The 15,669-nt window shown below is 41.9% G+C and overlaps 1 protein-coding gene across 4 annotated transcripts in view; it reads left to right on the top strand.

Annotated features, from left to right (window-relative positions):
* Window positions 1–15,669, top strand: part of LAMA2 (laminin subunit alpha 2) — a 477,652-nt gene that overhangs the window by 198,297 nt on the left and 263,686 nt on the right. For all 4 annotated transcript variants that reach the window (XM_063124695.1, XM_063124694.1, XM_063124692.1 and 1 more), the window contains exon 12: window positions 6,971–7,144. In XM_063124695.1, coding sequence (XP_062980765.1) covers window positions 6,971–7,144 — 174 coding nt within the window. The remainder of the gene's footprint in view (window positions 1–6,970; window positions 7,145–15,669) is intronic.

Genomic DNA, 15,669 nt, shown 5'->3' with positions numbered 1-15,669 from the left:
CAGAGGGAGAAGGGAAATTCATTCTGCCAGCAGTGTTCGTTGTGCTGGTAGATAGACATGGTTGTGTACTGACTAAAGTTGCAATTGTATAGTTGGTTAGAATGGACATAGACTTAAAATTCTCTGGAATCGGAACACATATGCCTATTGTCTCATACAGATCAGTGCAAGTTTACTTGTGCAATATTTTAGTGAGGTATTTACCAGTAACTTTTGTATATATTATTGGAATATTCAGGGCAGTATCCAACAGTGTCGTTCCACAAACTCAAGTAGCACTAATGGAGCTCCAATGAACATTTATGTTGTCCAAGTCTTTGTCCATTACGCTTGCACAACTAGTTGTGCAAGCAGTTATGCAATTGGTTGCACAGTGGATTCCACAACAGGTTGCACAATTACAAAGCACAACTTTAGTTGCATTCTTCTTGTGTGCATAGTTCAGAACCTAGTTTTCTCTAGTACAACATCATTTGCACTAACAGAATGACTCAGCATAATGCCCTCAGTGAGATATAAACTTTTTTTTAATGGTCTTGAAAAATGTTAACAGAACAACTAGCCAAATTGATGACTCAAAAAGGCTTGAAGCTTATTGAGTTTGTAGAAGATCAACAAAGAAAAATATCTTAGGGTTGTGGTGGACAGCTTGATGAAAATGTCAGCCCAGTGTACAGCCACAGTAAAAAAAAAAAAAAGGCAAACTCCATGGTAGGCATACTTAGAAAAGGATTTGAGAATAAAACTGCTAACATAATGCTTTTATACAAATCTATGGTGTGAGCATACTTAGAATATTTTGTAAAGTTCTGGTCACCATACCTAAAGAAAAGATACTGTAGTGCTGGAAAAAATGTAGAAAAGGGCAGCTAAAATGATCAAGGAGCCGGAGCATCTACTCTATGAGGGAAGGTCACAACAGCTGGAATTGTTTAGTTTGGAAAAAGAAAGGTAAGGCGAGACATGATAGAGGTGTATAAAAATATGCATAGTGTGGAAAGTGTGAGGAGACATTTTTCTTCCTCAAAATACTAAAACTCAGGGTCATCCCATGAAACTGATTGATGGGAGATTCAGAACAGATGAAAGGATGTACTTCTTCACACAGTGCATTGAATTCGCTACCACAAGACATGATGGCCACCAACTTGTATGGCTTTAGGGGGTGGGAAGTTAGACAAATTCCTGGAGGAGAAGTCTATTAAAGACTACTAGTCCTGATGGTTATGTGCTACCTTCAGAATCAGAGTCAATTGCCAGGGAACAGGATTGGGAGGGTGCTACTGGCTCTTCTTATATTCTTATGTTATGTAGGTTACAGCCTGAGATGAAATTCAGTTGTTCTTCCCCTAACTGAAGGGAAACTTGAACCATCCACATTTCTCTGTAGTTTCCAGTGATTTGTATTATTGCAAGCCATCCATGTGCCATTAATGAGATAATGTGGCTTGTTCAGGGCCAGTGCTACCATAGAGGCCACTCAGGCGGCCGCCTAGAGCGCCAAGCTAAGAGGGGCGCGGGGCGCAGCACTCACGTGCATTGGCTGTGAGCCGGCCCGGCCCGAGGATTCAGCTGGGCCTGGGCGGGCGAGATGGTGCCCCGCGCCCGCCCAGCCGAAGTGAAGCCAGGGATGCTGGGGTGGGGGTGGGGCAGCTCCACGTTCGGACTTCCGGAACGCGCCCGGAAGAGAGAGAGAGAGGATGTATGGGTGAATGGGGTGCATGGGGTCTTTGAGTGAATGCATGTGTTCATGCATGTATTTGTTTGGAGTAAGTGATGCTAAGTGTGTGTGTGTGCGCGCACGTGTGAGTTGGGGGGGGATGATTTGGAGGTGATATTCCTATTAGACCCATAGAAGTTCCTTTCCAATTTGTTTGCTATAATTGGCATGACGTATTTCTTGCACTTTAAAATAAATTTAGCAGTTTCAAGTTTTGTGCGTCTTATTTTTTCCAGGAAACATATGTTCTTAAAAATCAAAGTTGGCATTTTTTGTTATGTGTGTGTGTGAAAGTAGCTCACCTTGCCTAGGGCACAAAATAGTCTGGCACCGGCCCTGGGCTTGTGAAGGATGCCCATTTTTCCCTACTAAAAGCTAAGGAACATTTAGCATGATTGAGAATTACAGTACAAGTCTCCTGAAAATGTTGGATTAACATGTAGGTTTACTGAGAAAGCAGGCTTTTCCAGAGTGGAGAATCCCAGGGTTAGTACTGACTCCTAGAAAGTGGGGGAAATTTTGAACATAGCATTCTCATCACTGGGTTTTTTTTATCATCACTGTTCCTCCCACCCACTCACCCACAACCCTAACCCTAACCCTAAACAAAGTATGTGTTATTTTAGGAGTAATAACATAAATAGAGTAGTGGGAGCCATGCAGTGCTGCTTAAAAGTTTGTGTATGGCACTTGTAACTGTGTGCACTCCCTCCTGCATATAGACCCACTGATCACATGGTTAAGCCGAGTGTTATTACCCATCTGCAGTCCTAATCTACACCAAGCAGGATATTGCACTATGAAAGTGGCATGAAAGCAGTATATAAAAGGCAGAATCTACACTATGGCTTTATAGCGGTATTGAAGTGCACTGACAACTGTTGGGGCCTATTGACACATACCATATGCTGCTTTCATACTGCTATATCCTGCTTATTATTATTATTATTATTATTATTATTATTATTATTATTTATTTATATAGCACCATCAATGTACATGGTGCTGTACAGAGTAAAACAGTAAATTTTGCTTGGTGTGGCTCCTGCCTTTTATTTATGTATTTATTTATTTATTATTTAAAACATTTGTATCCCGCCTTATATCATTAAGATCTCAGGGTGGTGCACAGATAAAAGCATACAGTATAAAATAATAAATATGCACAGTTAAAAACAAATTAAACCATGAACCAAGTTAAAACAATATATAATTTAAAAGCAGTTAAAACAGTTAAAACAATGTGCCATCTTAGTGAATTTAACCATCAAAGGCTTTGTTAAAAAGCCATGTTTTTATTTGGTGTCGAAATAAAATACCGCTTTAATATTGCAATGTCCTGCTTGGTATAGATCAGGCCCTTGACTTAGCTGCCTTAGCTCACCACCTACCCATGATATTACAGTTATTTATTGATTTGATTTGTGCCCCACTTTTCTATCAAGAAAATGGCACTCAAGGTAGCTCCACTACAAGCACCATAGGGTAAGCTTTTAACCACAGATCAGGTGTTGAGTTGAATCGAGAACACAATGAATTTGGGTAATAGGTATCAGCTTATCTCAGGCTCAACTTCTCATCATGTGTTTTGAATTAGCTAATAGTTCCCTGAGTCAGTTGGGCCTGGGAAAAACTATTTTAGTTTAAATGTGGGGGAATCCGCACGTCGTTCTCAGGGCGCTTCTAAGCGACCCCAGTGCGGCCCCAAAGCGATCGTGTAACTTACCTGGAGAAGAGCCAAGGAAGAGACGTTCTTGCTGCCGCCACCCAACTCCCTCCTCGCCGGCCAGCGAGGAGAGCTCAGCTGAAGAAGGCGGAGTGGAGAGTGGAAGAAGCTCTCCACCCCGCCTTTTCCCCCCGAGCTCTCCTCGCCGGCCGGCAAGGAGGGAGTTGGGTGGTGGCGGCGGCAAGGACGTCTCTTCCTCGGCTCTTCTCCAGGTAAGTTACACAATCGCTTTGGGGCCGCACTGGGGTCGCTTAGAAGCGCCCTGAGAACGACGTGCGGATTCCCCCACTGTATTTTGCATATGTACAAAATGAAATGCTGGCCAACTGTGTAACTAGGATCTTTTTCCGCTCACAGCGGAGCCTTTCCGCAACTCTGATGACATCCAGTCCAAGCAGAAAGCAGTCAGCCTTGAGCATGCCTTGCAGTTAAAACTGGCTTTTGAAATCCATAATGTTAGAGGTTTTCCAGGGCAGGGGCTCCCCTCTCCCACCCAATGTTCCTCTTCAAGATGATGCAGCTGAAGTGATGTTTGATCTCTGTGGTGAATATTTTGAGCAAGAAAACTGAGAAGGTGCTGTTAAACAGTTGGACCTGCATCTGATAGTCCGCTGTACTCTCACTTCATTCTTTTGTGCTGAAGAAGACTGCTGAGTTCCTTACAGCAGGAGTGCACAACATATGGCACACAAAGCTATTTCGATAGCTGAGACGTTGTGAGATGTTTGTCAGTTGTGTTCTTTTTTGGGGAAAGAAGCTTTCCACTTTTGAACTTTTCTGAGAAATCTTGAAAATTGGATGGCCTGTCTGTTCATGATTTTGTGTGTTAGGGAGAGCATAGGGAGGAGAATTAATGAGCTTATTTTGTGTGTGTGTGTGAGAAAGAGAGAGAGAGAAAATGCAAGGCCCCTTCTTGAATTGATTGTCTTCCTTTTTAGTTGACCTATCTCCCTTTCAGATGGGTCAAACACAAAATGGGGCTCATGCTCCAATACCGTCCTCACTAGTCTCTTCCCTTAGGAGTGAGCAGTGAAGTGCCCAAGTTTGCCAATGACACCACATTATTTAATCGTATTTTTATTGTATTTTATTGTTTATTGTTGTTCCCCACCTCGATCAAAATGGAGAGGCGGGTAAGAAATTATTATTATTATTATTATTATTATTATTATTATTATTATTATTATTATTATTGGTTAAAACAATAAGGGATTGTGAGGAGCGCCGAAAGGATCTCTCCAAGCTGGGAGAGTGGGCATCCAAATGGCAGATATGGTTCAATGTTAGCAAAGTGACGCATGTTGGGACAAAAAAACCCAACTTCAAGTATAACCTGATGGGATCTAAGCTGATGGTTAGCAACCAAGAAAGAAATCTTGGAGTTGTGGACAGCTTGATGAAAATGTCAACCCAGTGTGTGGCTGCTGTAAAGAAGGCAAGCTCCATGTTACGCATTATTGGAAAAGGAATTGAGAATAAAACTGCTAGTATCATATTGCCTTTATACAGATATATGGTGTGATCACACTTAGAATACTGTGTACAGTTTGGATCACCACACTTAAAAAAAGATATTGTAGAGCTGGAAAAAGTGCAGAAAAGGCCAACTAAAATGATAAAATGACTGGAGCATCTCCCCTATGAGGGAAGGTTACAACAGCTGTGATCAACTTAGAAAAAAAGGAGGCTAAGGGGAGACATGATAGAGGTGTATAAAATTATGCATGGTATAATTTTGTAAGGGAAACGTTTTTGTGTTGTTTTTTAAAAACTTCCCACTTACTGGATAGGAGAATGAAGATGCTTTCTCCTGTGATGTAGGCAGTACTCCTTATCTCAGGAGGGCAGTCTCCATGTCAGAAAGAGGTTAAACTTTCTTGTTGGAGGCATAGGGATGGGAATAGTTGGCTCACCCTTCCCATTTTGATACATCTTACATTGCGTAAGAAGTTGCTTTTGTACATCAGAGAATGCAGGCAATCCATCCTATCATACTGCATTTCCCCCTCAAGCCTGGTGGAAATGTTTCCAATCCGTAGGAGCCTGGCTTGATCAGAGCATGTTGACCACAGTTGGGCAACCCAGAGGGTCGACTGGTGTAGCTCAGATTGAGCCAGGCAGGTTTGTTGTTTTACCTACCTGTCTCTGAATCAGAGAGCACAGATACCTCACTCCTGAGGAACTCTCATCGCTATTAGAAATATCTTCAATATAGAGATGGATAGGTACAAAACCTACAGGGGCTGATGTGAAGTGCTTTCATTTCAGTGCCCCCCTCATCCAGTTAGGGAGAGGTAAGCTGAAGTCGACCTTCCCTGGCCACCCCACCAGTCTCCAATCCAGCAAATGGGAAGAGTATTTATCTACCCTTTTCAGCAGCGGTCATTCAGGATGCAAGACAAGAAGCAGAAGACTATAACATCTCCATGTATTTATAGAGCATGCCTGTACTTGGAGAAAGCCATTACCCTGTGATATCGTACTAGATTTTTCTAGCTACCCCCCAAAGATAATAAGTTGGTTGTACTGAAAAAGCATCTTGAGACTTGGAATGTGTTGGGTCTTAATATATTGCTATTGGTGCACCACTGAAATTTTCTCTCCTTTTTACTTTTAAGCTGTTTCCTTACTATACCCTTTTCCTTCCTTGCCCTCACTGAAAGCCATGAATCCAGGCCAGATTCCAGTATGGGAACTCCCACTCCTACTCTTGAGTACAACCAGCTTGCTTAGAAATTGCTCAGCTCTGTCTTTCTTAATTCAGTGTGTTAGAAAGTAAGAGCTCCTGTTACAGATCCTTGCTATAATTATTATGCAAATTCTTGTTTTTATAGAAAATACCATTTGTGATTACAAGGTTATGTTTTTTGTTTTCCTGGCCCATAAATCCTTATGGTTTTATACTTCTTGTATGGGGATTACACTGGATAATTTGAATATAAAGATCCACTTCTAATATGCATATTCAATTAGATGCATTAAACGCAATTTTAATAACTTTCTCGTGAACCTGGCATATGTAAAATTACAGTTAGTCTACGTTTTACTTGTTCTACAGTACTTGCATTCAGAATTTGTTATCAGCCTCAAATATGAAGGAAAAAACTGAGTGAGTGCTTTGAACTCATGATCATTAAAAAAAACTCTTGCCAATTTCATGTTACTCATAGCTTTAAACAATGATTTACAGCACAATCCTGTGCATGTTTATTCAGAAGTATGTTGTATTTATTTCAATGGGACTTACTCTCAAGTAAATTGCAGACTTAAAAATCTCTGATTCTTTTGATTTCACTAAGTATCAAAAGTCCAGGAATTACTTTATTCAAAAGTTTCTGTAGTCATTTAGTAGAAGAAATATAGCCGTCCCTACTCTCTACAGCTATGTTCAGTGGCAATGTGTCCATACTATAAAATTGAAAACAAAAAAGAAACAAGAAAGAAATACAGAAAGGAAGTAAGGGAAAAGCTTATGCAAGTTTCAATGTGTAGATATTAATACGTAATTCATCTTGTCACCATAGATTGGGGACATGAATGGCTGGTACCTGACAGATGTACCTGGACACACAAGAGTTACTCCTCAGCAGGACAGCTTTGATGGACCCCAGCAGCTTAGCATCAGCAACACAGCAGTGAGGAGCATTCTGCAGCAGATATATTATTGGAGCGCACCCAGTCCTTATTTGGGCAACAAAGTAAGTGCAGATGGTCTTTGCCTGGGTGTTAATTTGGTTTATTAATAGTGAAAGATGTAAGTAATTATATGGGGGGGAGGGGGGTTGAATCCTCATTTGCTGGCGAGATATTTGACCAGCAAAATTGCTTGATGAAAGCAACTGACATAGGCATACAGAGAATCCCTGTGAAACACAAGGTAAAGGGTAAGTAGACTAAGTAAAGTACTCCTGCCTCTGGAGTCTCCTTGGCAGCTTCTTGTGTCAGGCGTTAGGAAATTTCAGATAATTTGCAGTATTATTTTTAGGATGAAATGGCTGGTGGTCTGTTATGTGCAGTGAACATGTGTTTCTTTCAAGTTAGTCTTTCTATGCTTTCAAATTTTGCTGGTTCGTTCCCACTTAGTTAATACAGATACAGATAGCAGATCAGATGTTGAATGGGTGTGCTAAAAAAAGTGTAATGCTTAGTGGGAAACTTGAATGCAGGGAATTCTACCCTGGCATTCCAGAGACAGTGCAATGCTAAAAAGTTAACAGGTTTTATTGCATTGTTTAATCCCACACAGTTACTTACAAGCTGACCCATCTTCTGAAGCCTTATGCCTTTCTGATAAATGAAATTTCCCCACCCCTACTTGCATCAACAGGCAGTTTGCTTACCTTGAAGGCATGGTATATTCATATTTAATATATATTTAAGTGGGAAATTGCCAAGGAAGTCCAACACAGACACATTTGACTTGAAAAGAGGAAACTTCTCTAAAATGAGGGAACTGATAAAAAAAAAGTTGAAAGGGGAGGTCAAGAGGGTTCAATGCCTTCAAAATGCTTGGTGGTTACCCAAACCACAATAATAGAATAATAATAGTTAGAATGTATACCACAGATCTTGCCCAAATGAGGAAAACAAAAGGAAGCACAAGTTTGCACAAAGGATATGCAAACAGGCAATAAGAACTGCAAAAAGAATATTGAGGAGCATGTCACTAAAATCATCAAGGCCAACAATAAGGAATTCTTTAAATATATCAGAAGCAGGAAAACAGGTAGGATGGTCGTTGGATAACAATGGGGTTAAAGGAGTACTAGGACAAGGAGATTGTAGAGGAGCTGAATGAATTCTTCAAATTGGTCTTCACTACAGAAGATGTAAGAGAGATACCTGAGCCTGAACTGATGTTTTCAGGAAGGGAGTCTGAAGATAAGTAACTGGTTAAATAACTGAAAACAGAAAGTTAGAACAAACGGTAAATTCTCTCACTTGAGGGATATAAACAGTGGGGTTCCACAGAAATCTGTGGAATCTTTTCAACTTATTCATAAATTATCTGGAATTCAAAGGTGTAAGCAATGAAGTGGGCAAGTTTGCTGATGACATCAATTTATTTAGGGTGGTTAAAACAAAAAGGGTTAAAACAAAAGGCTCCAAAAGGATCTATCCAAATTCGGAGAATGGACATCAAAAGACAAATGCTGTTCAATGTGAGCAAATGTAAAGTGATGCATGTTGGGGCAAAACAAATCCCAACTTCAAGTATAAGCTGATGTGATCTAAGCTCAAGTAATGACGGACCAAGAAAGAGATCTTGGGGTAGTGGTGGACAGTTCAATGTTTTATATGTTTTTAATTAGTTTTTTGTATTTTAATTTTTTTGTATTTCATGTTGTTCCCTGCCTCGATCTATGTTAGGCATAATTAGGAAAGGAACTGAGAATAAAACTGACAATATACTGCCTTTATACAAATCTGTGGCATGACTACACTTGGAATACTGTCACCATACCTTAAAAGAAAATATTGTAGAGTTGGAAAAAGTTCAGAAAAGGGTAACTAAAATTATCATGAGCCTAGAGCAACTCCCCTTTGAAGATACTGCTAGGGTTGTTTAGTTTGGAGAAAAAGGTGGGTAAGGGGAGACATGATAAAGGTATACAAAATTATGCATGATGTGGAAAAAGTTGATAAGGAGACATTTTTCCTCTTTCATAATACTAGAACCCAGGGTCATTCCGTGAAGCTGATGGGGGGATAAAAGAAGTATTTCTTCACACAGCAGATAGTAAAACTATGGCATTCACGACCAATTTGCATGGCTTTAAAAGAGGGTTAGGCAAATTCAGGGAGGAAAAGGCTATCAGTGATTACTAGTCCTGATGGCTATATGCTGCCTTCAATATCAGTGGCAGTATGTATGTTTGTATACCCTAGTTGTTGGGGAACATGGATAGGAGAGTGCTATTTCACTCCTAGCTGCTTGTGGGTTTCCTGTAGAGTGCTGGACTAGATGGATCCTTTGTTTGATCCAGCATGGTTCTTCTGATGTTCATATGTTCCTATGTTCTTAATGTAAGTAGCTCATGTGGTGTAACTAGCACTTGCTACGGCAGTGGGAAAAAGCTGCAAAACATCAGTAGTGCTAGCACTGGACACAGTTGAATAATACCCCATATAACCCCAGTTCTAATAATCTTAGGTGAGGATAGTGTCCTGCTTACTGATTTCAGTGCAGTTTATGAAGCTCCCTTCTACTCTCAGACAATTGGCCCATCTAACCAATCAATTCTGAATGCTATCTGAACCTGTTTACTGGATATGCTGGACCATGGAAAGTAAATCAGACACCATCAGTCATAAAGAAAATTCAGGACAATTATTAAATCTCTGCACTTCTATAGGTATAACATCTGCTCTGTTACTGAGCAATGGCTTATCCACTGCCACCACCACTTGGGATGAACCCTTTGTTAAAGGATTGGGGGCATGTCTAGACCACCCGGCATTCTTGGAGAGAGGGGGGAGAATCTCACGATTTTCTGATTGCAAGATCCTCCCCCTCAGTCCACACATGGCTACGCAACATCCTGGGCCTTGTGCTTGTCACGGTGGCCATTTTTTTTTTTTTTACAAAAAGAAGAGCTGGAGTGCTCCAGCAAAAATAAAATGGTAAAAAACAATCCCACTCCCCTCCCCACCCCCGATGGGCATGGAGTACCTGAGGAGCTCAGTGCCTGGTTCCCGTGCCTGGTTCGTGTTTACATGTGAGGAGCCAGGACAAAACCAGGACGGCCGTCCACACCTCCCGTAGTCTCGGGATGATCCTGAGACTGTGGGAAAAGTTGGGATTAAAGCCATCCTGGTTTCATGGGGAAATGCAGGGATCTTCCCTCCCTGCCCCCAGGATCCCCTATGCATCATGTGGACACACAGGCATGATCCCGGGGCGATCCCCGGGATAAGGCATGGTGTAGACATGCCCTGTGTTTTCAGTCAGGGTTTAAGATTACATCCCTAAATTTGTATGCCTGGGGATAGATCCTTTGGGTGAGCATTAGACTGTAGCAGCTAGATTAAGGCATGGAGACAGTTGGCTGTGCTACCAAAAATGTCCAGAATCCATATATAAAACTGAAGATTGAGCTTTTGAGTTTTTGTTTGTTTATTACTTGCGTCTTCTTGCTTATGGTATAGTTTATTTGAAACTCTAAGAATAGCTCCCAAGGCATCTCTATTTTAGCTTTTTCTTCTTGGTTTGAAATCGGTATGACAGAAGGTAAGTGAGCAAGTAAAGATTAGAGTGCATCTCTTCCAAAGAATATGGACATCTTGTTCGGGGCTATAGATTGCTAAGGAGACTTGCGTCCGTTTGGCACGAGCAGGGTTTTATTTGTTTGCTCCTGTAGGTAATGCACATTTTGTGCTTATGGAAGATACTTTGCAGGTCCTTTTTTTTCTTATTTAGGAAGCAAAATAATGGAAAGAACATGTGCAATTTGTTTGAACATGGGAAGGCTTTTTTTCTTCTTGTAATTTGGAAAGACTATTTTCCTCTTGTAATTTGGAAGGACTTCGGTTCCTGTCAGACAACTCTGTATGAATGAAAAAATTTGCCTTAATAACTGAACCATATAAATTTTTGATACTACAGTAATACTGAAAGCACTCACAAATTACCATAGTACATCTTAACTGTCATTTTGTATCTTGTAAATTATAGCCATGATGACATACTTAGCCAAGGTGATTTAGCGTATTGCTATGGAAATGGAATATTGCAGGTTATTATTTGTAAACCCAATAAAACATTTCTCTAAATAGTTTAAACTGGATTAAACCAGCCTTTCTAGATAATCTTTGCTTGCAGTGCTACAAATATAATAACCCCCATTATATGTGTGGTTTTCTAAAATATATTGCCTAAAGTAGCGTAAACTAAGATTTCAGTATGCAATGAATAGATGGTGACCTTGCTTGTCCATTTTTTTTTTTTACCTTCTCATGTTTCATTGCCATACCTTATACAGTGGGAAGTGCCACGCTTTTACATTCTCTCCCTGGTCATTTATTTATTACCCCACATCCCACTGAAGTTTTTTTATTTATTTATTATTTATTAAGAAGATGTATACCCTGCCTTTCAATTGAATATGTTTCAGATAGCTTACAACAGATTGTAATAATACAAATAACACCCCAAATTCCGCGCATATGCATACAACCAACCATTGCTTATTCCTCTGGCACTATGACAACATTATCACTGATCATAACAAGATTGTGATCGAGTTTTGAAATGTCATCATGTAGATGCAAAAGATTCAGTCGTGATCAAGAGAGTCTTGTTTTGTTGAGGCATTTTCTTGACTTTCCCCATTCTCTCTATGTGCCAAGTGGCGCAGAGCGGTAAAGCAGCAGTTTCTGCAGCTGAAACTCTCCCCACGGCCTGAGTTCGATCCCAGTGGAAGCTGGTTTCAGGCAGCCAACTCGGGTCGACTCAGCCTTCCATCCTCCCGAGGTCGGTAAAATGAGTACCCAGGTAGCTGGGGGAAAGGTAATCACGGCCGGGGAAGGCAACGGCAAACCACCCCGCTATAAGGCCTGCCAAGAAAACATCAGCGAAAGCTGGCGTCCCTCCAAGAGTCAGTAATGACTCAGTGCTTGCACGAGAGGTTCCTTTCCTTTCCTTAGTTCAACAGGATATTTACAGTGCAGTGTGTATGAGAGAAAAAGAGATTGGGTGAATACTGTAAAACGCCTTCTTCCCTAAGGACTCTTTGAAAAAGGAAGTTTCTGCTTCTGTAATGTGCAGGGCAGCCATCTCACATGATGCATGCTGGAGACACAAAGCAGTAGCAAAGTGCTGGAAGGCACTGCCAAGTGTACCATACAGCCTGCTGTGTGACCCATAAGCTAGGTTCCTGCCCTCAAATTCAGTGGAGAATGCTCCTGGAACCAGTGTTAAAGTAAGATTCAACTGCCAGTCAGTCCAGTCTGCTTCTGTATGTGGAATGGTGGTGGTGCGACGGGGTGGTGTGAGGAAGGGGAGGACATCTTGTTTTCTTTTCCCCAGGCAGCAAAATAACGTGTCGAGTTTCATTCATTTCCTCAGGGAAGTGCTGCCCATCGTGGGCTCCCTAGAAATGTAAATCACTGAGCGTATGGCTCAGTAATTTTTGAGTTTTAGAACCAGCTCAGCATATTACCTTCCATGTAGACACAACAAAGAAGTTAAAATTATGTTTCTTTTTTTAATTTCTTTATAGTTGTCTGTTTTGTTTAACATTTCTTTATCTCTCTGTGTTCTCAAGAAAAATATGTTCCTGTATTGACATAGTCAAGACCTGTGTGAATCTGCAGGTTTGAAAACAAAACAAAAGAACACAACACCTAGCTGTTCTGCAATATGAGAGTGATCTAATCTAGGAGGACAGGGAGTAGGGAAGGTTGGGAAGATCCTGGTCCAGAGAACTTGGGGGATTCTTCTACCTTGGAAGAAACATTTGAGCACCCTTGGTGGCACCTTTTGTTTTAGTTATTGTATTATGCTACTTCGTATAGCCTGCAAAATGTAAAATAAATCAAGATGCAAGGAATCTCCCCGAGCCTTCTGTTCAGTTGTCAGAAACAAACTTTTGTTCCCTTTGTTTTGACCCATCCTGGCCTGATCCACTGAGCTCTTCATTCCCCTTGTGTTAAACCTATAGCTCCCATTGCGTTTGGGCAGCCAGTGTTCATTCTTTCTACTTGGGCATCCCTCATGTTGGGTAGGATCTACACTACTGCTTTAAAATGGTTTATAACAGTAGTGGCAACTTTTGGGGCCCAGGACACACTGCATATACAGTTTTCAAAATGTTTTAAAAGTGTTATATTCTCTTGGTGTAGATTTGGCCTAGTGTGTGTTGGCTCTAAGAATAACTCCAGGGTCCCATTGGCTTTAATACCATTCATTGTGATCCTTCCTAGCACAATTCTCTGCTCTATTCTGGCACTTATGTCGCATTTCCAGGGCCAAAGACCCCCTGCTTTCCTGCCTAGTTTGCCCTGACAGCTCCATTTGCCTTTTGAATATGTTACTACAACTGAGAAAGCTGAGGGTGGTCTGCGTCCCAAGCATTTTTCTTACTTTTTGCAACCAACAGGAAGTGTTTGGTTTCCCCTTCCTCTAAAGTCATGTAATTATCTCTCTTCCTGCTTCTTTTCCTTCTCCTAAATCTATCAATTTCTGCCCACCTTTATCACCAGCGCCTGAGCTACCTTGGTCAAATAGCTCCCAATCTCCTGGTCTGCCATTTCCGTAACACTATCTTCCCCTCCTTATTTGATAAACACTAGTCATTTCCCCCTGGCTTTTTCTAGTTAGGCCTACTAGACTCATGTATTAGAGGGTATACCAACCAAACCATTTTTCTCTTCTGTAATGAATATGCATTTATGTTTTTTATTTGGAACAAATGTGTCTGGCCATCTGTGTGTTTCTCCATGAGTCCACATTTTACAGTGCAGTTCTATGACCAATGTATACATTCTGGATGTCAGGTATGTGTCTTAAAGAATGTACATGTGCACCAGTTCTACTGAGGTTCCCAAGCACCTCAGTAAGAGGATATTTAAGGATCTACAGGGCCAGCCCCAGATATTTTGTTGCCAGAGGCATAGTACAAACCACCCCGCACACTCAGGTCCTCTGTGAAGAATCTACTTCAGTCAGCCAAAACTAGATTGACAACTGTTACCCAGAGGACCTTCTCTTCTGCAGGTCCCAGACTGTGGAATGGCCGGCTGGAGGAAATTCGGCAACTTGACAGTCTTTTAGAATTTAAAAAAACAATACAAACTGATCTATTACGGCAGGCCTACCCAGTAAAATTTTAGAATGTTTTTAGAATATTTTTAGGATGTTTTAAGAATGTTTTAATCATGTATGCTATGTTTTTAATCAGTTTTTAATGTGTTTTATATTCATTGTTGTTTCCTGCCTCGATCCAAGTGGAGAGGCAGGTAAGAAATGTTGTTGTTGTTGTTGCAGCAAATAGCACTACCCCTTCCACAACCACCAAGTCAAAGTGCATTACACCCAAAGCCAGGCAAGCGATTTTGGCATATGATGCAGAAAATCCAACAAGCACCTCTCCCCATGCCTGGTGGTGAAAATATAATAATAGCAGTTTAATAACCAACCCTTTCGTAAGACTTAAAAGCTGCTGCCTGCGGTAGCTGCTTCACTCTGCCTAATGGTAGGTCCAGCCCTAAGGATGCATTTCTGTCATCCAAATGTTACATGTTCACTGCAGGAACGTGTAAAACAGTGTAACACAAGTATATCTATGGTGCTAGGGGAGGTATGGTGCTAGGGGAGGAACAGGCCAGATGAGGAGAAGAGGGGATAGATTCCTTACAGCTATTCCCTCTTCTGGTTCCTACCCCAACCGGATAGTTCCTGACGGCCATATCAGCTTGCTCTCGGGTCTGGTGCTGCTGCTGCTGAATGCCAGGTCAGTCCAGAATAAAATCTCCCTCATCCATGATTTGATTGTGGATGAGGGGGCTGACCTGGTATGCATCACTGAGACCTGGGTGGGGGAACTGGGAGGGGTTGCTCTCACCCAGCTCTGCCCTCCTGGGTACTCGGTGCAGCACCAGCACAGACTCGAGGGCTGGGGAGGGGGGGTTGCCGTGGTCTATAGGAATACAATCTCCCTCTCTAGGCTTCCTGTTCAGTCGAGTGCTGGTCTGGAGTGTTTGTACTGTGTGTTGGGTACTCGAGACAGATTAGGGATTCTGCTGGTGTACTGTCCACCCCACTGCCCAACAGTCTCCCTGCCTGAGCTGACGGAGGTTGTCTCGGACCTGGTGTTGAGGACCCCCAGGATGGTGGTTCTGGGGGATCTCAACTTCCATGCCGAGGCTGCTGTATCCAGAGCGGCTCAGGACTTCATGGCTGCCATGACAACCATGGGGCTGTCTCAACATGTCATCGGCCCAACACATGCAAAGGGACACACGCTTGATCTGGTTTTCTCGACTGGACAGGAGGATGGTGATCTGGAAGTGGGGGAACTAACATCTACCCCCTTGTCATGGTCAGATCACTTCCTACTGAGGTTTAGACTCTCGGCGGCCTTTCCCCTCAGCAAGGGTGGGGGGCCTATTAAAATGGTCCACCCCCGGAGGCTAATGGACTCCAATGGATTCCAGAGGGCTCTGGGGGATTTTCCTGCTGATATGGCCGGTGCTCCTGTCGAAGCCCAGGTCGCTCTGTGGA

The sequence above is a fragment of the Elgaria multicarinata genome, chromosome 4, assembly GCF_023053635.1.
Source record: "Elgaria multicarinata webbii isolate HBS135686 ecotype San Diego chromosome 4, rElgMul1.1.pri, whole genome shotgun sequence".
NCBI lineage: Eukaryota > Metazoa > Chordata > Lepidosauria > Squamata > Anguidae > Elgaria > Elgaria multicarinata.
This window is presented reverse-complemented; position numbering and strand designations above follow the sequence as displayed.